The following is a 21,673-nucleotide window of genomic DNA, read 5'->3' as shown; positions in this document are numbered from 1 at the left end:
TTTTTTTTTTACTTTATTAAAAGATGTTTTTAAAAATTTAGGTAAAATGTTTATGTTAAAAAAGAATTCTAACCCTGGCCAGATACCTCAGTTGATAGAGCATCATCCAGAAGCACAGAGGTTGCTGATTTGATCTCTGATCGGGGCACATACAGGAACAGATTGATGTTTCTATCTCTCTGTCTCTCTCTCTCTCTCTCTCTCTTTCTCCCCCCCCTCCCTCCCTCCCTTCCTCTCTCCCTCAAAAAAAAAAAAAGAAAAAAGAAAATAAATCTATTGCACTAAATTTTCACATCCATACAGAGTAGAAATAAATATTTTTTAAGTGGAGGATGAAAGTTTTATTTGTTTATATTATGTTCCCTTGACAATTTCCTAATTCTCGAAGATGAGCTTTGTGAGTTGACCATGTCACAGGAGAGCAGGTTAGGGTGCAGCTCTAGGGCCAGGCTACCTGGAACTGAAGCCCAGGCTACTGTGGCTGTGTGACCTTGGACAAGTCACTTAGTATCTGTGCCTCATTTTCCTCATCTATAAAATGTGGATGATAATAAAGATCTTGCCTACCCAGAGTGAGGATAGAAGTAGTTAATAAATGTGTTATTAACATATCATTTATTAATGCATTTAGTTTCATTTAAAGTGTGATCATTTACAGTATTTTCTGGTTGCATAAAATATTATGGAACAAGAGAAAAACCATTCCCAGTCTTCTGTGAGTTTCAGGTTGAGGCCTTCATAATTTTCAAGGTCTACATTTAATTGCAATTACATCTTTGGGTCAGCTGCTTTGAAAAACAGGTACAGCCTGTCCAGGCGGTGGCGCAGTGGATAGAGCATCGGACTGGGACACAGAGGACCCAGGTTCAAAACCCCGAGGTTGCCAGCTTGAGCCGAAGGTCGCTGGCTCGAGCAAGGGGTCACTCACTCTGCTGTAGCCCCCGGTCAAGGCACATATGAGAAAGCAATCAATGAACAACTAAGGAACAACAATGAAGAATTGATGTTTCTCATCTCTCTCTCTTCCTGTCTGTCTGTTTCTATCTGTCTCTCTCTGACTCTCTCTGTCTGCCAAAAAAAGAAAAAGAAAAACAGACACAAAATAGTCAAATTCAGTGAACTGTTCACGAATTATTGCTTAATGATGGATGGTTACCACCTCAAGGGCTCGGAATGATCTGTTGCTTTCCACATCTTTCAACCTCAGTTTGGGGAGCTACATGTGTGCATTAAGTATGGTCGCCTGGGTGGTCTCATTGCTCGGGGACTTAGGGAAGCAATATTTTATTTGCAGTGTTGGATGTACTTTCTCCTCATGGAAGTTATGTTCCCATGTGTATTATGGCTTTATATTTTTTACAGTTACACACCAGTTTTAAAATTGAGAAGTGTTTTTCTTATTGTTCTAACCACTTGATAAGCTGAATCAGACATGCTCCTTCTGTGTTCCTCCACATCACACAGTTTCATTTCACTCGGGATGGGAGGGAGCCCTGAGAGTCGTCGTTTCACTGATTCAGATTGCTCTCTCTAAAGGTCAGTGACATCCCACTGACTGGGTGGAGCTGCTTCTGTGCTAAATTGGAGTTGCTTCCTTGCTGTGATCAAGCATTTTGTTGACAGACGATCTCAGGAGACAGACAGGCAGCACCTTGAGCATGTGCAGCAGGACGATGAGCACCAACGGCCAAGGAAGCTCCACGAGGAGGAGAAACCCAGAAGGGAAGAGAGTGCCAGAAGGAAGGATGGCGAGGACAGAGGCAGACAGGAAGTGCAGGACAAGCTGGGCCGGCTTCTCCCACAACACCAAGAGCCAACTAAGCCAGCTGTCCACGCGCCGTGGTCCACTGCAGGTATGAGGGGCCAGAAGCGTTCTGGAAAATAAGTCCTCTTCTCTCCCACATCTGTCTGAGAAATTTCCATGTCGAATCAGGCCCTGTCCTGGCTATGTTAATAGAGGTGAATATCAGGGTTTTTTGGGGACAGTGCAGCTGTTCATTCTTTAGGGGCCCTAGGATCTGATTAGTTCTGTCACCGCTGTGCCAGCCTGTGGCTGCATTCTACTCACATCAGAAGTCTTTGCAGGCAACAGTGGCATAAGTTTCCCTACCAAGCCCCATTCAGACACCTGGGTTCTAAGTAGAGGTCATCCTTGCCTGCTGCCTCTCCAGTTCTCCAGTTATTTTCTCCAGGAGTTTTTGGGCTCTTTCAGGAGCAGGTAGTAGTACCTCTTCCTTTGCCTGTACTGACGTGAAATTCACTGTCTTTGGTGTTTGCCTTATAAAACTGTGTTCTTCACCTTTTGAAGAGTGTGACTGTTTTTGTCTTTGATCATACGTTGCCTCATTAAGTAATGATAAGTGGAAAACTTTGAAACGCTAAAAAACATCCCTAATGCGCTCTCCCTCCCAGGAGCACGCCTGTGCCTTTCCCTTTTTCTTCCCCCACAAGTGTGCATCTCCTAAACTCTTAACAGTCCCCACGAGACCTGCAACTAGGGGAGCAGCGGCCAGTAACAGCTCATCCCAGGCTCACCCCCTGAACCTGTCTCCAAGGCCCCCTTTTCTCTGACTTCCCAGTGAGCTGAGGCTCTCTGTCCTAAGCTCTTCCTTGTTTCACTGTCCCCAGCTTTAATGATGTTCTCTCAAAATGAAGAGAGGGGAGAGAGAGAGAGAGAGAGAGAGAGAGAAAAGGAGGGAGGGAGGGAGGGAAAAAGAAAATATCCCTTATGTTAGATGCAAACTAGGATGTGTTTTTAAAATTCTTGTGTGGCTGTACAAGGTACCACTTTGCAGATAATACTCAGCTAAACAAAATGATCGCCTCTTCATGCAGTATTTGGTCATCAGTGTGTTTTTTACTAGTGTGTGAAAGAAAACACAGAAGTGCACTGTTCCGTAAAGGTTTGTTTTCTGTTTGCACAGTGCCAGGGGTAGGAGTGCGGGTTCAGAGTTGGGCCCACCACCACTCCTGCCTTGAATTGCACACTGTCCAGGCAGAAGGGCAAGTAGATATCTTCATATTATTTTGATATAAAAATCATCTCACCATGATTTGACCTTGGGCAGTTAAAGTTCCTTCTGTTTCCTTCTATGTAGTATAAGGACGTTTTTCTTTCAGTGGGAGATTTTGCACACCACCCAGTTTCCAGACAAGAAGATAGTATTTTCCCCTTACTGCTTTCAGAGAAAAGAGATGTGAGTTAAAATATTTGGGAGAAACAATTCCAAGGGCCATGAATTAGTTATTGTTAACCAGAATCCAAACTATTCTCTGCTCGCATGCATTTAAAAAATTTTTATTTCATTTAAAATCCAAATATTTTTAATCTACGGTCCATCCTTAGACTCATCCCCCTTATTTTACCAGGGATTATCAGTAATAACTATTCTTGGTGTACGAAGCATTTGGTTTTATAGGACTACATTCAGGGCCTAAGATATAGATGTTTCCGTGTCTTTTAATATGGAAAGCTGTCTTCTTTGCCTGCTCTCAAACGTGCTTTCTTGTTGGCTTGTCCAGACTTTGGGTCCCATTAAAACTGCTGCTTTGTAGTGGACACCCTGGGGGGGGCCGGGCCGTGGTGCTTACAGATGTGCAGTGCTACAGCCTAAGCCAGGAGGCAGAGAACAGTACCTTAGCCTCACAGCACTTGGCATTGGGGCGACCTTTGTTTGGAGGGCCCAGCTTCTGCTCCCTTTGGCACTCAGCCAGAGTGTGCTTCAGAAGCCCCTGAAATGGGGGAGGGGGGGTTGTTCAGGTGTTGAGTTGAGGCAGGCGGTAGAGGAGATGTCAGTAATTTGGTTTGTTGTCCTGCATTTGTGTTCCATGTAATGCTTTTATTTTCCATCCCCCCCCCCATTTTTTTTTTTTTTTTTTGGTAAACAGAAAAAGGCCCACTTACAATTTCTGCACAGGAAAATGTGAAAGTGGTGTATTACCGAGCACTGTACCCCTTTGAATCCAGAAGCCATGATGAGATCACAATCCAGCCAGGAGACATAGTCATGGTAAGAACGACTCTAGCGACTGATTTCTGTTCATGATTAGCAGCACGCTTTTTTGGACTTTATCTAACACATGTGAAATTGTCACTGAGTGTGAAATTCAGTAATCCACCACCTGGATTTTGAAGTATCGGCTCAACCTTCTTTCTTTTCTGTTAGAATGAAAGAACTTTAAAAATGAACTCTAACGTCACTTTAAAATAGAGATGTGAAAGAAAGTGGATCTGTATCACAGCCTTAGCATTTTTAAAAAATCTGGAATAATCTAGTACTTTCAGAGTTTAGATTACTACTTACATAAGAAATAGTTTTAAATGCAAAATATTATAGAATCATTTTCATAATTGTCAATGATAACTTCTGTGTCTTTGGGTCAAAAGCATCTTTTTCCCTCCTTAGATTGTGTACCCTTTGATTGTGTGAAGAGTAATGACTTGAATACAGTTAATCTTCTTTCTTAAATAGATATAATCTTATGAGTATAACTAAAACTATATTAAGAAAGAATAAAACAGTGTGGTTGACCTAATTCATTTTCTAAAAGAAAAGTCATTTTTCAGTTTAGTGATCAATTTAAGAATAAGAGTCTTAGAAGTAGCCCTACTTTGCATTAGTAGCCAACTTAGCATTAAAAAACCAAAAAGGATGGGAATGAGTCAGCATTTTAAAAGCATTAGGAAAGTTAAGAATTGAGACAAACATGTTTCTCATACCAGGACTGTCTTTGAAGCACGGAAGGGTGTTGTACTCATGCATTTTTGTGTGTGTACATTGGGTCTCTGTGTAGAATATATGGTCTTTAATGGGCTAAAATATAAAGAAGAAAACAGAGAAATCAATCCCTTTTCCTGCTTTTTGTTTTGGATAGCTTTTTCTCTAATCTTGGGCTGGAATAGGGGAGTCCCAGCCAAAGGTCCAGAATCTTACTGAAACTTCAGTGTTGCATATATCTTCAAATATAGTCCAGTCTTTTCAGCAGAGTTTTTGAATGCCTGAATGCACTGGGTGCCAGCCTCACATTCTTTACAGAAAGATACTGGTTTCCCTGAAATGCTGGCACCTCTCTGAACATGAGTGGCAATGCCAGGGGGCGGGGCTTCCAACTTCACCACCACCTCCTGCTTCCTCCACTGTGTTGTCTGGTGGCCTCAAGCCACTTCACCACTGCCTCAGCGTTGAAATGCCACACCTTCTAACGCGGAGGGTGACTGTAAAATACATAAATACCATGCCATAGCAGAAATCTAAAAACTATGAAAGTATAGTGAGACATCAGGTAAGACCTCATTACAAAGTTGGCTTGTTACAATGTTTCTAAAAAAACTAAAATTTTTGAAATTGTATTTTGTTGCAACACAAGGTACATAAAAGTAATGTTCTCTTCTTGAGATAAGGAAGTGTTAAAAATGTTACAATAAGAAAGTGTTACAGATGATTTGCATTTTAATGAGAAAATATAGCTCTCTTTTTGAAACATGATTTGTGTACAGTGATATTGAGTCCTTTTAAATTGACTAGTTTTAATAGAGTTTAGATATACTGACTAGATGAAGAGTTTAGATGTATTTTAAGAGTCAAACATTTCATTAAACATTTATTTTGCCTTGCTTTTGAACCTTTGCTTTCCTGGTGGAGGTTAAAGGGGAATGGGTAAGTGCTCCATAACTGTCAGGAAGTCTGCATCTTAGTAAATGTTTTGTTCTTTTCAACCACTTTTACTCTGTGTAAGTACACATATCTTTGGATGTCGTCATGGTAGTAAAAATGCTTTGAGTTTGTGTAGTATGTTGTGCTTAAAGAAGAAAAGAAAGGCCTTGGCTGGGTAGCTCAGTTGGTTAGAGTGTCCTCTTGATGCACCAAGGCTGTGGGTTCAATCCTCAGTCAGGGAACATACAAGAATCAACCAATGAGTATGTAAGTGGAACAACAAATCGATGTTTCCTGCTCTCTCTCTCCCCTTCCTCTCTCTCTAAAATCAATCAATAAAATTTTTGAAAAAGAAAGGGAGGAATAAAAGGTACATAGATCAGTGTACCAGGCTTCTCTGCTAGATGCCATTTAAAGACCAACTTGAAGGCTCTGTATTTGGCAAGTTATTAGGTCAAGTCTCTATCTCAGTTCATGGACAAAAATAAGTTCCGAGTAGGTTAAACTTAAAAGATCAAATTCTAAAAATACATTCTTAAAAGGTGTATATTTGAGTAATTTTCTGGCTAAGAAATTTTTAAGTTAAAACCAAAAGCCATAAATGACAAAAATGGACAGATTTGACAATATAAAAAAATTAAAATGTGTATACAGTGGTACATTGACACAAGAGTTTCATTTCACGGCCGAGCTCATGACTCAGTTTGCTCGTGTGTCAAATCTAGTGGAGGGTGGCGGAAGTTCATGATTCAAAAATCTGCTCGTGACTTAAAGCAAAAAATCCCGCAGGTTGACTGCTTGTGATTTAAAGTGCTCATGTGTCAAGGTACCACTGTATTACCATAATATATAAGAGATAAAAGGTTAATATCCATGTTACTTAAAGATTCCAAAAAGTTAACATGAAAGAAACCCACAACTTAGGAAAGTTGGCAGAGAATATGGACAGTTACAGATGAAGAAACATAAATGAGTTAAAAAATAAATGAAATGATGCTTTTTTTTGTTGGTGATCAGGGAGATGCAAGTTAAAAAAATGAGTTTTTATCTCTCAACTGAGCAAGTTTAAAAGTTTGATAATATTCAGTTTTGTCAAGAGTATAGGAAAGTAGACATAATACACATTGTCAGCATGGTTATGTGAATTGGCTAAGTCATTTGGCAGTACTGTTCAAATTCTAAAAATTCTGTTATTCTCTCTCTTCTGGGATTTCTGGCATATACTCAAATATATATGTATGTGATGTGCATGCAGCATTATTGGTAAAAGCTAAAAAGGAGCATCCCAGTGTGGTCTGTCAGGAGAAGAATGGTTTAAGTAAATTACAGTACAGCTAGACAGTAAATGTAATGAAGATGTTTTCAAAAATTGCATAGATCTACATATACAAATAAACTCTCCAGTAAAACAGAAACAATGTAGAGTATAATTGAGTTTTTATTAAATATGAGTTTTTATTTAAATATTATCAAACTTTAAAACTTGCTCAGTTGAAAGATAAAAACTCATTTTTTTAACTTGCATCTCCCTGATCACCAACAAAAAAAAGCATCATTTCATTTATTTTTTAACTCATTTATGTTTCTTCATCTGTAACTGTCTGTATTCTCTGCCATATTAAAAAACTATGTGTGTATATGTAAATATTTATGTCTATGTGGTAAACAGTCTTGAAATACAGACATCAAACTCTTAACAGTGGTTACCATCGGGCAGTAAAGAAGAGGCTTTCATGTTTAATTTTATGTATTTCTCTAGTTTCATATTTATAGAATTGATAAATTTTTAAAAATGCATTTATTAATTTTAGAGAGAAGAGATAGGAGGGAGGGAGGGGGGGTGGAGAGAGAGAGAGAGAGAGAGATATTCCTGTACTGTATGTGGCCAGGGATCGAACCTACAACTATGGTGTATTGGGACGACCCTAAGCGACTGAACTACCCAGCTAGGGCAACACTTGTAACTTTATATAAACCACTAAAAATAAATCCAGTATCAATGAGTATAACAGAAAATGCCTACCCAGGACTGGATTGGTGTTCGCGTTGCCTTAGGCGTTCCAAATACCTAAGGGAGTATTGAGTGCAGTACAGGGCATAGTTTATTGGCTTCCTGAGGGACTGGAGCAGTAACTGACCACACCCCCCCCCATCCACCCTCACCACAAGTATTAACATTTGTGAGGATAATCAATGCAAAACAAAGGAAATTGACATGTAATAATAACAATTTTTTTTAATTTCATGCAGTTTGCAGTTAGGAAACATGAGCAAAAAAAAAATAGGTAGTTAGTTTCAGCCTCTTAGTTAAATAATCAGGAGTTCACTTACTTTTGTGGGCATAGTAACCTCAGATTCTCAGACCGCTTTTAAACATCTTTGAAAAGTAGGCAACTATACCTGTTAGATTTTAGAAATCCAATAATGTTTCTTTTTGAATGTAGACAGTCTTGGAGGGGGCTTTAGAAAAATACTTTGCTTTTGAAAAAAACTTGATTATTGGCCCAGTTTTATTCCAAAAATATATTTTTTTGTATTTAACAGAAATTCAAGTGCTATCTTATACGTAGTCCTGTTTTAAATGTTGATAATACGAAGAAATAGAAGGTGACATTTGCCATTCATGTTTAAAACCTTTTTAGGAACATAGGAAGAAACACATGAGAAAGCCGATGTAGGATTCAGTTCTCAGTGGATGCTCACTGGTTCTGTCAGGAGCTTTAGAAAGGAGCAGAGTCAGAGTGAACTGATGTGCTCAGACTTCTGAATGGAAGCTTTTTAGTTGAGTTTGACCTTGACAGCTAAGGCTTACTTTGAAAATCTATGGCCTGTCTTCTAATCTGAATGCCCTAATACTTGGAAGGTGAATAAATCAAATTTGACATCTATCATGTGTTAGAATAGCAAAAGAAATTAGAAGACCTCTGGTCATGGCTGTTTTGTTGAGGTTTATCTTATTAAGCAGGTTTAGATGGTACAGGACCAAAGTACATCAGAATGCTCAGGGAGCTTAAAAAGTAACCATTCCAGGCCCATCCCCAGAGACTGGGAACTTGGAATCCCTATATAGGGTTAGGATCCGCTCCAGGTGATTCTATTAGGGAATTAGCTTCGGGAACTACTGATATAACCACTGATAAAACTAATCTCTTATTCTTATCAGGACTAAGCCTAAATTATTTCTGGAAAATATCTTCTTCTTGAAATACTCAAAAAATGAGACTTCTATAGCTGTAGTCAGTTATCAACCAGTCAGTTCATTCTGGAAATTGTTTATCTTCTAATGTAGCATTTCTCTCATAACAATTTAAACTTATTTTTGCCTTTTCTTCTCCTATGGAAATGTAGTCATTACCTTTTCTTTTCTGCCTTCCTTAGATTTACATAAGCTGGACATGTGAGCGCTGCTTGTGCAGTAATAATTAGTCATAGTGTCGTGGCTGTTTGGAGGGACCAGTGCACGTCTGAGCGATTGCAGGGGTGGGCCACATCCGCTCAGGGCCTATTTTGTGGTGAAGTTGTTGGCACATAGCCAGGCTAGTTCATTTGCATATAGTCTTCAGCTGCTTTTGTGCTGAGGTTGCAGAGTTGAAGAGTTGCCACAGTTAGAAGGAAAATTTGCTAACCTCTGGATTAGAGCTTCAGAAAACAATTTTCCATATTCACCCAGGAGTTTTGAGGGAAGCCTTAGATTTCCAACTGGCAAACGCATGAAACACACTGCTCCTGGCTCCTGGGCGCGTCCCAGCGCACGAGCTGGGTTGAGTCCTCCCCACTGTTGACCTGTTTGCTGTGCCTGGTCTTCATTGTGCTTGTGAGGGGACAAGGGGTTTCTCTTTTCCTTCTTTGTGACAAAGTCAGTGGTTTTACAAATATCAGTGCTACCTACCTAATGAAAATGGCAGCCATGAAGCATATAAACATTGAGAAAAGACAATATTGGGCTTCAGCCACATGTACTTGAACCTAACTGTTGGCCTAAGTGCCCTCCAGGTCCAGTGTATAATTACTAATAGTTTCTAGATGGGTAACATATTCCCAGACATGTGGGTAATATCTGGAGTTCACACTTGCCTCTGGGATGATGTTCCACTGTAATTACCCCAGATGCTTTGAACTGGTACCTTGGGGCTGGTTAAATGAAACTATGGAGAACAATACTGTTAATTCCTCAAATCCCCCTGACTGATAGCCACCAATAGATAGGTCTACATCATGTATGTAAAAGTGCACATTACAGCTGGCCACGTTACAAGGAAGTTTGCATGCCTAACTTTTCTTATTCTATTCTAATCTTTTATAATGTTTTTCCACAATTGGATTGGCATTTTGGGTAAAGTTTCCCAAGTCCAGGAAGAAATGTTTCTCATTTTCATATGAGAACCTTTGTATTTTCTCTAAGTGGTTAATTTAATGTGAAGAGTGAATTTTTATTATAGCTTTTGAACCTTAAAATTTAATTATTCATAAAAATTAATGGCATTTTATAAGAATAAATCAAATGATTGAAACCTGTTTGGTCAGAGTTGACCAGTGAATTTCCTTGGTTAAAAGTAAAATGCCTTGAAGGCCATGATAAACCTGTTGGCACAGATAAGGGCGGCGCGTTCGCCTTCCTGAGTATTCCCAGAACCTCTCAGTAGGGAAGCTATTGCTGTCATAGAGGAGACAGGGCTGGGTATGATCAGTTAGCTAGGTTGGGGGCTAGACCTGCCCACAGTGTGCGGCATTCCTGGGACCTCAGATCCAATTACAGGTCAACCAGAAGTCTGTTACCCAGATAAGACCCTGTGTTTCAGGGGATCATGGGATATGAGTCAGGCAGCTGACATACCAGCAAGTCCAATTTGTACAGACCAGACAGGCCACAATCAGGAATTGAATTCCAACCCCGAAAGCATTACTACTGGCTAGAAAGCAAACCTGGAGGGTTCCTACCAGACAGGTTTCTGAGCAGGGAGCTCCCCGTAGCGGGAACAGAGATTGTCACCTAAAGCAAGGGTCACGTGGAGACCAGGCTTTTAGTATGAGCAGAATACCAGAGGGGACTAGAGTGCAGTCAGCTGGATAGTAGGAGACATGGCTTTAACAAAAATTTGTCATGAAACACTTGTCATATGCCACGCAGTGCTCTAAATGTTTAACAATCCGCACAACCACCGTAATAGGTGCTTTTATTGTCCCCATTAGGGCAGGGGTTGGGAACCTTTTTGGCTGAGAGAGCCATGAACGCCACATATTTTAAAATGTAATTCCTTGAGAGCCATACAATAACCCATGTACATTACGCATTATCCAATAAAAATTTGGTGTTGTCCCGGAGGACAGCTGTGATTGGCTCCAGCCACCCGCAACCATGAACATGAGCAGTAGGAAATGAATGGATTGTAATACATGAGAATGTTTTATATTTTTAACATTATTATTTTTTTATTGAAGATTTGTCTGTGAGTCAGATGCAGCCATCAAAAGAGCCACATCTGGCTTGTGAGCCATAGGTTCCTGACCCCTGCACTAGGGGATTAGACTTGCCCAGAGTCAACCAGTTAATAAATTGGGGAACTGGTATTTAAGTTGGGGCAATTTAATTGCTGTGCCCACCCTTGACCATCCCCCTTTGCAGACTCAGGGCTGTTACTGTGTAACCTCAGCTCCTTACTTCTGCCTGATATCACCTTTGGTCCTAGCATGAAAAGAAGAGGCCCGGGCTTGACTGTTGAACTTTCTAAGAAGTTGGGGGTCAACTGGCACAAGTTGGCCTAAAAAGAACTTGCTTCCAGTGCAAAGCAGTGGCAGAGTTAAAACATGTCATAATATCACCAATAAATATAAACGAGAAAGGAAAGGCAGTGTAGCCATTTGAGTTTAATATAAAATAAGATTCAAGTAGAAAAAATGTCATCTGAAATTCTCATCTGGAGAAACAGTTGGAGCTGCCCAGACGATGGGAAGTAAGAACAGAATAGTGTGGGGAAGCTGAATGAAAAGGGGCCAACATGTTTAATCTGATTCATCTTCAGTGAGAGTAGCAGAACTGTAAAGCTAAACAGAGAACCTTCGAAGCAGCACTGCAGTTTATCTCAGGGAACTCCTGTTTGGAGAGTTCCCAGCTTTAAACATTGCATCTCCAGCTTTAAACATTGCATTTCCCGTGACAGTAAGGCAGGGGTCTCAAACTTGCGGCCCGCCAAACAATTTTGTGCGGCCCACAGACTAATCCACGGGCTTACTTAATTTTATCCAAAATATTTTGAACTTCGTGGATTAGTCTGCGGGCCGCACAAAATTGTTCGGCAGGCCGCAAGTTTGAGACCCCTGCAGTAAGGGGTTCCCCAAGGTGAGGCAGCAGGCAAGCGTTCCCTCCACACTGAATATTTTGTAGACAACACACAAAATTAAGTAGTAAGCTGAATATTCCACTTTCTCTACCCCATATGAAGCATCTTTTTAATTCAAGTAAGCGAATGAATATTACAGCCTGTTACTCTACACCAGTGATTTTCAACCTTTTTTGAGCCGCGGCTCAAAAATTACAAAATCCTGGGGCACGCCACCTACCAAAATGACACAAAATGACACTCTAACACAGTACATATTGAATATTATACATATAGTTAATAATATAGTTTCTAAATGTATTTATACTCACTAAGTGTGAAACCTGGGCCTGTTTTAATGAACACAAAAGGGATATCCTGGCAGGAATGGTAGAAAGACACACACAAAGCTCTTCCTCAACAGTTCTCAGTCTCTGTTTTTAGTTTTTATCGCAGTCAAGCTTGAGAAGCTCAGCTCACATAGATATGTGGTTGAAAACGGGAGCAATATCAAAATAGCTTTGTTGGCCAGAATGGGGAACTCCTTGGCAACAGATAACCAAAAACTGTCCAAAGGAAGATCAGCAAACTTTAGCTTTAAAGTTAGATAACATTGTGATGCATTGTATATCACCCTCTGCAGGGGGCCTCCTTTTTTTTTTTTTTGGTATTTTTCTGAAGCTGGAAATGGGGAGAGACAGTCAGACAGACTCCCGCATGCGCCCGACTGGGATCCACCCGGCACGCCCACCGGGGGCAACGCTCTGCCCACCAGGGGGCGATGCTCTGCCCTTCTGGGGCGTCGCTCTTTTGCGACCAGAGCCACTCTAGCACCTGGGGCAGAGGCCAAGGAGCCATCCCCAGCGCCCGGGCCATCTTTGCTCCAATGGAGCCTTGGCTGCGGGAGGGGAAGAGAGAGACAGAGAAGAAGGGGGGGGGGTGGAGAAGCAAATGGGCGCTTCTCCTGTGTGCCCTGGCCGGGAATCGAACCCGGGTCCCTCGCACGCCAGGCCGACGCTCTACCGCTGAGCCAACCGGCCAGGGCTGCGGGGGCCTCTTTTGAAAAGAAAAAGGTCAAATATCTATATACACCATCAGGATAGACATAACCAGCTGAGGCTGAGGCTTCATCTTGTGGTGGCAACATTTACCTCCAGTCCTGACCAGGATTAGAAATCGGGACCATGGGGAGGAGTAGCAGCTTCAACTACTCGCTGCGGCCACACAATGACAAGTGCGTGGCAGCCCGAGTGGGGACCTTCCTGGGTGTGGATGAGAGGCGGCCTACTATTGGTTCATCGCTAGTGGTCGGGATGAATCCTAGAAGGTGATTGGTCAGTGAATGTTCCCTGTGCCTCCACTCTTCCTGTCGCTGATAGCTGGAGGGATTGTGAGGGGAATGTTTATGTTCAGATGGATGGAGGTGGCTGGTGGCGGGCTGGATAAATAGCCTCCATGGGCCGTATCCAGCACGCAGGCCGTAGTTTGGGGACCCATGTTTAATTTCCCCACGGCACACCTGACCATGTCTCATGGCACACTGGTTGAAAAACACTGCTCTACACAGAATACAGAGAGATGTTTGGTTCCATAGGCTTTTGCTTTTTTTTTGTTTGTTTACTGAATAGTTGAATGAATTAGAAAACTAGTATTTTTCCAAAATTATTGTGAAGACCCTACGTACTCATTTATTGATTTCAGAAAGGTAATGTTAATGTTCAAAAAAGTGTTAAATGTTTTACCTCCTTAGGCAATGATATGTTAAGTGATTCAGAACAAGATAAGGTCTCTGATTTGACTTAACAGTAATCAACATAATTTTCTAATAGTGAATGTAATTGTCTTCCAAGATCGTTCTGCTGCTGCTCATAAAATAGTAGGGTTAACTTGTAAAGATAAGCAGACTCATCCTGCGGATTTTGAGATGGAATCGAGATATGGTACGAACATTAGCAGTACTTGCTGTAATCAGTAGCCTCTGAAAATTTTAAACAGCATAATTTTATATTCTCATGTGCACTATATGAATACTAAAGTAAATTTATATAAATGAAGACTATGAGCCCTTAGTAAAATTTGTTGTTGCTATGAATAATTATTTAGTTTCCTCGTCATATGTCTGTGAAGTTGTAAATGGCTAAACACAGCAGTCTGCTTTGCTTCCCGTGGAAACCGTCGAAGGTGTGTTTTTATCTCTTGTGTCCCTATGCTGAACAACTCCCTAGTTAATCAACCAAGTCAAACTCTTTGTAATAATTACATGACTTCCTGAGTGATTAAGTATGTCAGATCACTTTCCAATTCAAAAGAGCTCCAAACATTTAAACTCTGGGCCTCAGGATCTCAGGCACTTCATTGAACTGTGTTGTTAGGAAAAGGGAACAAGGAAAAAGCTACAACAGCACAAGGGTGAGAGCCAGAATTACAGCTCGAACTGCTTCTCAGAGCCAGAGTCTAGAGACTGTTTCCCAGACTCCAGTGTGAGAAGTCAGGCCTGTGTGTAGTCCGTCAGGCGCAGGGCTCTGCCTGTTGTGTGTTTGCCGTCTGTCCTGGCCTATTCATCCCCCTCGAGTCCAACCCTGTGGCTCTCCTGCAGGTGGATGAGAGCCAGACTGGAGAGCCGGGATGGCTGGGAGGAGAACTGAAAGGAAAGACGGGTTGGTTTCCTGCCAACTACGCAGAGAGAATCCCAGAAAATGAGGTTCCTGCTTCCATCAAGCCAGTGGCAGACCCGGCCTTCCCCCCTGCACCCATGCTGGCTGTGCGGGAAACGCCCGCACCTCCGGCGGTGACCTCGGCAGAGCCCTCTGCGACCCCCAACAACTGGGCCGACTTCAGCTCCACGTATGTGCAGCCCCGCTATTGCCAATAACTTGAAATTCCCACATAGTGATCATTGTTTCTTTAAATGTTGTCCTGGTTTGGGGGTGTGGCTCGCACACAGGAGTTGGCTCACTTTCTCTGTCTGCTCTACTGGCAAGTGGTGGGCACATAATCCCAGCTGGGTTAGAGCATGTCATTGCTCAACCATGGTTTGCCCTGGTGCCGAGCAAGCCTGTATGTACTCTTGTAGGTTCAGTTGTCTGTCTGCCTTTTTCACTCCTGTGAAAGAGATGGAGAAAGTACCCTAACAGTCTATATCCACGCAGTCAGCACTCAGTCATTTCCTATGTGTAAATAGCACTTTTAAGCTGGACAGAAACGGAAGTTGACTTCAGTCATATGATTCTGAGTAGGAGAGAAAGCTGTTTCTTTTACAGCATTCCTCTTCATCAGTCTTGTACAAATGTACCGTGTGAAGAGGTGTAGGTGCTTGGCCGCTGGTGGGGCTGTGCCCTTGGTCATCAGGAAATGGCATTAAAAACAGGTGTGAGCAGAGGTTGGGGACAAAAACTGAAACCACTTCCCACCTTCCCAGTTCTAGGACCATGGTTGAGACATGCAGTTGTGTAAAAATAATCGGCACCAGCATTCTTGTAGAAGTGATTTGAATAAGAAATGTTTCAAATTTTTTTCAAGTCTCACCAGCTTTCAGAAGAAATGAATCAAAGACAAGTAGTCAAATCTGGAGAAAGATCAGACAGTTCAGACAGAGGGAAAAGGGGGCGTGATGGCCAAGGGCAGCAGGAGGTAGGTACAGGGGAGGGTGGAGGAATAGCAAGTGTTTCCTGCTTATATTCTCATACAAGAGGTTGAAAGTGCCACATAGGTGTCTGCCCTGTCTAATCCCTGCTAGAAAGTTGCCTTATGTTGGCACAAATCCAAGTTGAAACTCCCTTCCTTCCTCGATCTTGATTGAGAAGTGTTGACTTTTTTAATTAAGGCACAGGCTAAAATACAAGATAAGTATCACGTTTTCCAGGATTTTGTTTTATTGTGGATCCAATCAGTGTGACACTTTCTCATTAAATGTGTGGTGCACAGTCTCCTGCTATAATTACGGGTGTCTTATTTTCTAAACCCCAAATCAGGATGTACCATCCAACAGAGGAATTATCTGAATTTCAACTGTGTAAATGTCTTATAAAGAAGTAAAAAGTAAATTGCATGTAAGAGCTACACTCACACAGATGTGTTTATTTAAAATTGTAAGATTACAAAATTGAAAGTGTCCCGCAGATTCAGGAGAACTGGTATCTGGGCCTGTGGCCATTGCTCACTGTGTGATGGATGGCACAGAGAAATGATGGGAAAAGGCCCAGCTACCAGCTGCATGTTTTCACACTGGTGCATAGTGTCTTTCTCCTGCTGATTGGCTATTGTTGTTACAAATGACAGTGATGGTCAGGTTAGGATGTTTTTCTGGTGCCTTAGAGTTACAGAGTATTTCCTGATCCAGCATTTCGTCTGACCCTCTCAACCAATCAGAGTAGCAGAATCATGTTCCCATTCTATCAGTGAGGAAATCAGGGTACAGAGAAACTTACTCTAATTTACCTAAAGTTCATTGCTCGTGTGCAAAGCTCCGACTCAAACCCAAGTCCAGTGCTTTTTCCTCTCCTCCTTGTTCTCGAACTTTAGAAAGCCCCGTCCACATGCTGGGTTTGTGCTCATGGTGGAGAACGCTGGTGTGGCAGGAAGTACTTGCTCCTCATTGAGGCATGCCTCTCCTTCTAGGTGGCCCACCAACACGAAGGAGAAAACAGAAACAGATAACTGGGACGCCTGGGCAGCTCAGCCCTCTCTCACCGTTCCAAGCGCCGGCCAGTTGAGGCAGAGATCGGCTTTCACTCCGGCCACGGCCACTGGCTCTTCTCCGTCTCCTGTCCTAGGCCAGGTAAAAGCAGTCGGTGGGCATGCGAGGGCCTGGCATGCAGTAAGGTGCCGCACATTCAGCACCTGCTTGTAGGCCGTGTCATCTAAAAGTAAACCTCATTCTGTGCTTCTGGGTCAGCAGGCACCTGGTTCCGGTCTTCCCAGTTGCCTACAAGGAGGCTGGAGAGTGTTGTGAGCAGGGAAGGCGGGTAAACTCCCTGCCTGCTTGACCAGGGAAGCGTCACTGAGGAAGTGGCCTTCACACTGCATCTTGTACTATAAGTTAAGAGCTTACTAGGAAATGGAGAGGGCAGAAAATACCATGAGAAGAGGCTGTGGGGTCAGAAATCAGAGTGTGACTAAGGAAAATTGTGGGTCAGTTCATTTGGCTAGACCATTGAGTATTTATTGGAAACCAGACTGATGGCAGCTTAATGGGAAGCTCATAAGTGCTCTGCTAAGAAAGAGTCATGTCAGAAAGGAGAAAACTGGCTTTTCTGTATTTGTTTTTACTTACTACAGTAAAGGAATGAAATTTCTGTAAACAATCACTCAAACCAAACAAGAGCAAACGGACCTATGGCAGGCACATGGCAGTTAGGGACAGTCTCTGACCTGGAACCACCAGATGGAGCGCAGGCTGTGGGGAGAGCCCTGTGGAGGACACTGGGAAGCACCCCGTTAAGGAGGACGGACTCACAGTGCATGTGGGAGCAAACGGGAAAGGAACATGTCCGGGATTTGGAAGAGGAGCAAGGAAGACAGAAAATTGACTTTTAGTTAGCGGGAAGAGTTGGGTGTTAGATGTGTCAAGTTTAGGATGAGAGTGGGACGTCTGGGGGTCCTGTCTGGAGCATAGGTCAGCTCTGAGGACACATGTGAGACCTCCAGAGGAGAGAGGACAGAGGATGGTGGAGGATCCCAGAGTACGTGTGTTTTGTGAGCTGGGGGAGGGGAACTCCTAACAGGTGTTCCTTTCCTTTGTATCCTGTCTCATGCTGAGTGATGGTGACTTAGTATGGGGGAGGGGGTGGTCAGGGCAAAGAAGAGACCATTTGGAACAGTGGGCAGGATGGATGTGTGACCTGGATAGAATAGGACAAAGATTGCAGAGGGTGAGGACGAGATGGTTTGCTGACAGAAGAGTGATTAATGAAGAAAGAGCAGAATTGGTGTGAGGTGGACACGTGAAAACCAGAGGACACAGGATCTGTCTCTTCTGGGAGAGGAAAGGTGGAGAGAGGGTGTGCTGAGGGAAGGGACCCCAGTGCTGCAGTGGACGCACAATAGGAAGTCAGCAAAGGGGAGTCAAGGGTCACGAGGCTGAGTGAACCTGAGCCTGTACCTGGTCATCGCACATTGTTTAGCCGTCTGCAGGGTTACTGCATGGTTTGGGGCTAGAAATAACAGAAGTAAAGGCTCCTGCTGCTGTTAGACTCACTGCTATTACAGGGAAGAACATACTAAACTCGCTTGGCAACCTTTAAAGAAAGTTCCTCTGCTTTATAGATCTAGACCAGCGGTTCTCAACCTGTGGGTCGTGACCCCAGTGGGGGTCAAACGACCAAAACACAGGGGTCGCCTAAAGCCATCGGAAAATACATATTTGGCGACCCCTGTGTTTTGGTCGTTTGACCCCCATCGGGTCGCGACCCACAGGTTGAGAACCACTGGTTTAGACACTGAGGCCTAGAGAGATTGAATAATTGCCACAGTCACAAAATTAGTAAGTGATAGACTTGGGATTTAAACCAAGTTTATGCTCTGCCTGACCCCTGGCTGGGTTATTTGGGCGCATTCGTGCACAAAGATTGGTGGGGCGAGCCCAGGGAGGACTGGTCAGGCCGCGAGATTCTGAAATACCACTGAGGCTGCAGCTGCAATGCTGACCTGGGTTCATTCTTGGTAGAAAAAGAATGGAAGTGGCCAAGAGGATTGGATAATGCAGAGAGGTGAGGGGCCACGGCGGTGGGGATGTTAGGGCCCTGCGGGTGTGAGGAAGGAAGGTGGGGGGGGGTGCGGACTAAGTGCTTCTGGGGTTTTGGGGGTTCAGAGAAACTGCCTCAGTTCTGAGTGTTTAAAGGACTGTACCATTGATACGGAAACAGGTTTAAGAGGTAAGAAGCTATGAGCACCAGGATGTAGATGTTACCCACCTGGATGCTGAAACGATTGGACCAGTCATGAATCTCTATGTAGCCGATGTAATCATGATTAATGTCAGTATGAGCATGTCTCTGAGGGCAAGCCCAGACTGTTCTGAAGGACCATCTGGCGTTCTCCTGTTCTCATCCATTTACATAGTGCAGGACTGAAAACTGAAAAATAGGAAGGTTTATGTAGTTTCAGTAATGTTTTACGGTATTATAATGTTTCTGTGCTATAGACTTTAAACAAATAATCATGCTTCACCCTGCTTTTCCAGCCGCTTCTCCTCCTTTACCCCTCCATGAAACAGGCTGCACGCACCCCGGACTCAGCTCCTTCCCCAGACCCTTTGCAAAGCAAGTGCCTCAAGGCCCCTGCCCCTGCCATGCCCTGGGCCTGGGGGACCCTCCTCTGAAGCCCTAGCATCAAATCCTTGTCTGTCCAGCTTGCTGCCACCCTGGGGGAGCTGTCCCTGCTGCCCTCAGGCAGAGTCACCCCTCTTTCCTCTGTCCGCACAGTGAGCAGCTAGAGTCCCTGTAGGTAGTTCGTAGCTGTTCACATCTCTTTCTTCCCCATTACTGTGAGCTTTTTGCTAATAATAGCATACTGTCTCTTTTTATGGTGCTTTATGGTTAATAAAGAGTTTTACCCTAACTTATTTTGGGGAGGCAGAGGTGGCATTTTGTTTATGTTTGTAACCTCATAATGCCTTGCATGTGGATGTCAAATAAATGGCGATTACAAGGATTTAGGCTAACCAAACCTAATTTCTTCTAAGAAGGAACTCAGCAAGCAGTGTCCAGTGTGTCACCTAAACTAAGATATTGGTTACTCATCTTTTGGGATGTCATTGGATTTCTGCTCCAATGTCTACCTATCATTAAATATACATGTCAGACTGGAAATGGGGGTGGGGTGCCTTGGGCAACTTGAGTGTTAAAATAGAACGAAAAGGGAACAGGCACACAGAGTAAGTATGGCCTCCTGGCTTGTTTAGACGCTCTAGAGAGCCAGACGAGGGCTTTGGGAGGAGGCTGGCAGGTCTTTCCACCCATTTGAGAGCAGATAGTCCCTGAGGAGCACGGGAGCATCTGTAACCCGTGCTGCACTGAAGCAGCCTCGGGGGCTGTGTGCCGTGTGCTTACTTGACAGGAGGTGCCAGTGTTCTTGCTGCCTGATTGTCACAGGTCCCCCAATAATGAGCGGTCCTTTCTGTCGTCCCCCCACAAGGGTGAAAAGGTGGAAGGGCTACAGGCACAAGCCCTGTATCCTTGGAGAGCCAAGAAAGACAACCATTTGAATTTTAACAAAAACGATGTCATCACTGTCCTGGAACAGCAAGACATGTGGTGGTTTGGAGAAGTTCAAGGTCAGAAGGGTTGGTTCCCCAAATCATACGTGAAACTCATTTCAGGGCCCATAAGGAAATCTACAAGGTATTTTTGTGTTTAAATGTTTCTATTAGATTAAAACAATGTTAGGCTCATTAAATTATTGTTTCCATAGTTCAGATTTAGATAGGAGTTGTAGGGTTCTTTTGTCTTCTGGACCTTTTAATTGCAAAAGCTAGGGCAAATGTGAACAAGAAGACAGCCTTTTACAGATAAATGCTCATTTTTCTTTCTTCGTGGAAGCCTATAAATCTTGTTTTTTATTAACTTCTGTAAGAGGAAATTCTGCTCTGAGAACTGGATGTCCTTGTGGATTTTTTGGTTATTACTCCTCTCTTCCTGAGCTTAGTACTCAGTAATGCACCAGGTGTACAGGAATACTTAGAGGCTTGAAGCCTTTGCAGAAGTAATTAGAAGAATGAATTATCTTCTTCATTAGGAACCTTATCACCAGGAACCTTAACCAGGTTGTTGTCTAATTATTCCAACTATGTAGATATTTAAAACAAATTATGAACTTTAAGAGAAAAATAGCAAAAATACTGTCCGGGCATCTGTCAGTTGTGCTGTGGAACAGATCAGCACATTGGCCGCATGCTGAGATGCGGGCGTGCGCTGTAGAATCACACCTGAGCACCCAACTGTGTGATTTAACAAAGTGTACCTATTTCAGCTTAGATTGTTCATAGTCTTATTATTTTTGATTGTTCAAAGTTTTAGATGTTAAACAGTTTTAAAAAAAGAAAAATCAGTATCATTTGTACTGTTCTCTTTGAAGATAACAGTTAAAATGCTCTCTACTCCCCTCTTTCAGCGTGGATTCTGGTTCTTCAGAAAGTCCTGCTAATCTGAAGAGAGTAGCTTCCCCAGCAGCCAAGCCTGCCCTTTCGGGAGAAGGTGAGAACCGGACTCAAATTACATTTATTAGAGGGGTCGAGGAACTTGTATAGTACAAACAGCAAATATTTGAAACAAGATTGGATTTCACTTTAAAACAGACGCCATTAATTTATGTTCAATATATTAAACTCTAAGGTAAATTACAGCAAAGTCAAAGCACTTTATGGAGGTTTTCAAAATACTATCAGACATATTGATCATAAAACCTGAATTTTCCAATTATATTTGATTATGAGCCCTTTGGCTTTTGAAAGTGGCCCATCAAAGTCACTGAGGACATTCTGTGATTTACAGATTAGGATTGTTTCAAAACTATAGCTTGCAGTCCAGCAAAGGGGCTGCAGCGACACCCACATCATCAGTACTGCTCCAGATGGAACAGATGTTCTGTTTCTAGGTCCCCTGGAAATAAGCACACCAGATTATTCAGGCCTAAAAAAGTTCATGTTAAGTGTTTATTACACAAACAGTTGATTGCTTTTATTTCCTGGTGTCTGCTTTGTGACAT

General features: G+C 42.8%; 1 protein-coding gene across 7 annotated transcripts in view; it reads left to right on the top strand.

Moving 5' to 3' along the window:
* The window catches only part of ITSN1 (intersectin 1), a 234,736-nt gene that overhangs the window by 152,314 nt on the left and 60,749 nt on the right, over positions 1 to 21,673 (top strand). For 5 of the 7 annotated variants that reach the window (XM_066259465.1, XM_066259461.1, XM_066259462.1 and 2 more), the window contains 7 exons: positions 1,624 to 1,853; positions 3,889 to 4,010; positions 5,643 to 5,657; positions 14,568 to 14,815; positions 16,589 to 16,748; positions 20,105 to 20,310; positions 21,080 to 21,162. In XM_066259465.1, the coding sequence (XP_066115562.1) occupies positions 1,624 to 1,853; positions 3,889 to 4,010; positions 5,643 to 5,657; positions 14,568 to 14,815; positions 16,589 to 16,748; positions 20,105 to 20,310; positions 21,080 to 21,162 (1,064 nt within the window). The remainder of the gene's footprint in view (positions 1 to 1,623; positions 1,854 to 3,888; positions 4,011 to 5,642; positions 5,658 to 14,567; positions 14,816 to 16,588; positions 16,749 to 20,104; positions 20,311 to 21,079; positions 21,163 to 21,673) is intronic. The other 2 variants (XM_066259466.1, XM_066259464.1) reach the window with 1 other exon arrangement.

Source organism: Saccopteryx bilineata, chromosome 2 (genome assembly GCF_036850765.1).
Source record: "Saccopteryx bilineata isolate mSacBil1 chromosome 2, mSacBil1_pri_phased_curated, whole genome shotgun sequence".
Taxonomy (NCBI): domain Eukaryota; kingdom Metazoa; phylum Chordata; class Mammalia; order Chiroptera; family Emballonuridae; genus Saccopteryx; species Saccopteryx bilineata.
This window is presented reverse-complemented; position numbering and strand designations above follow the sequence as displayed.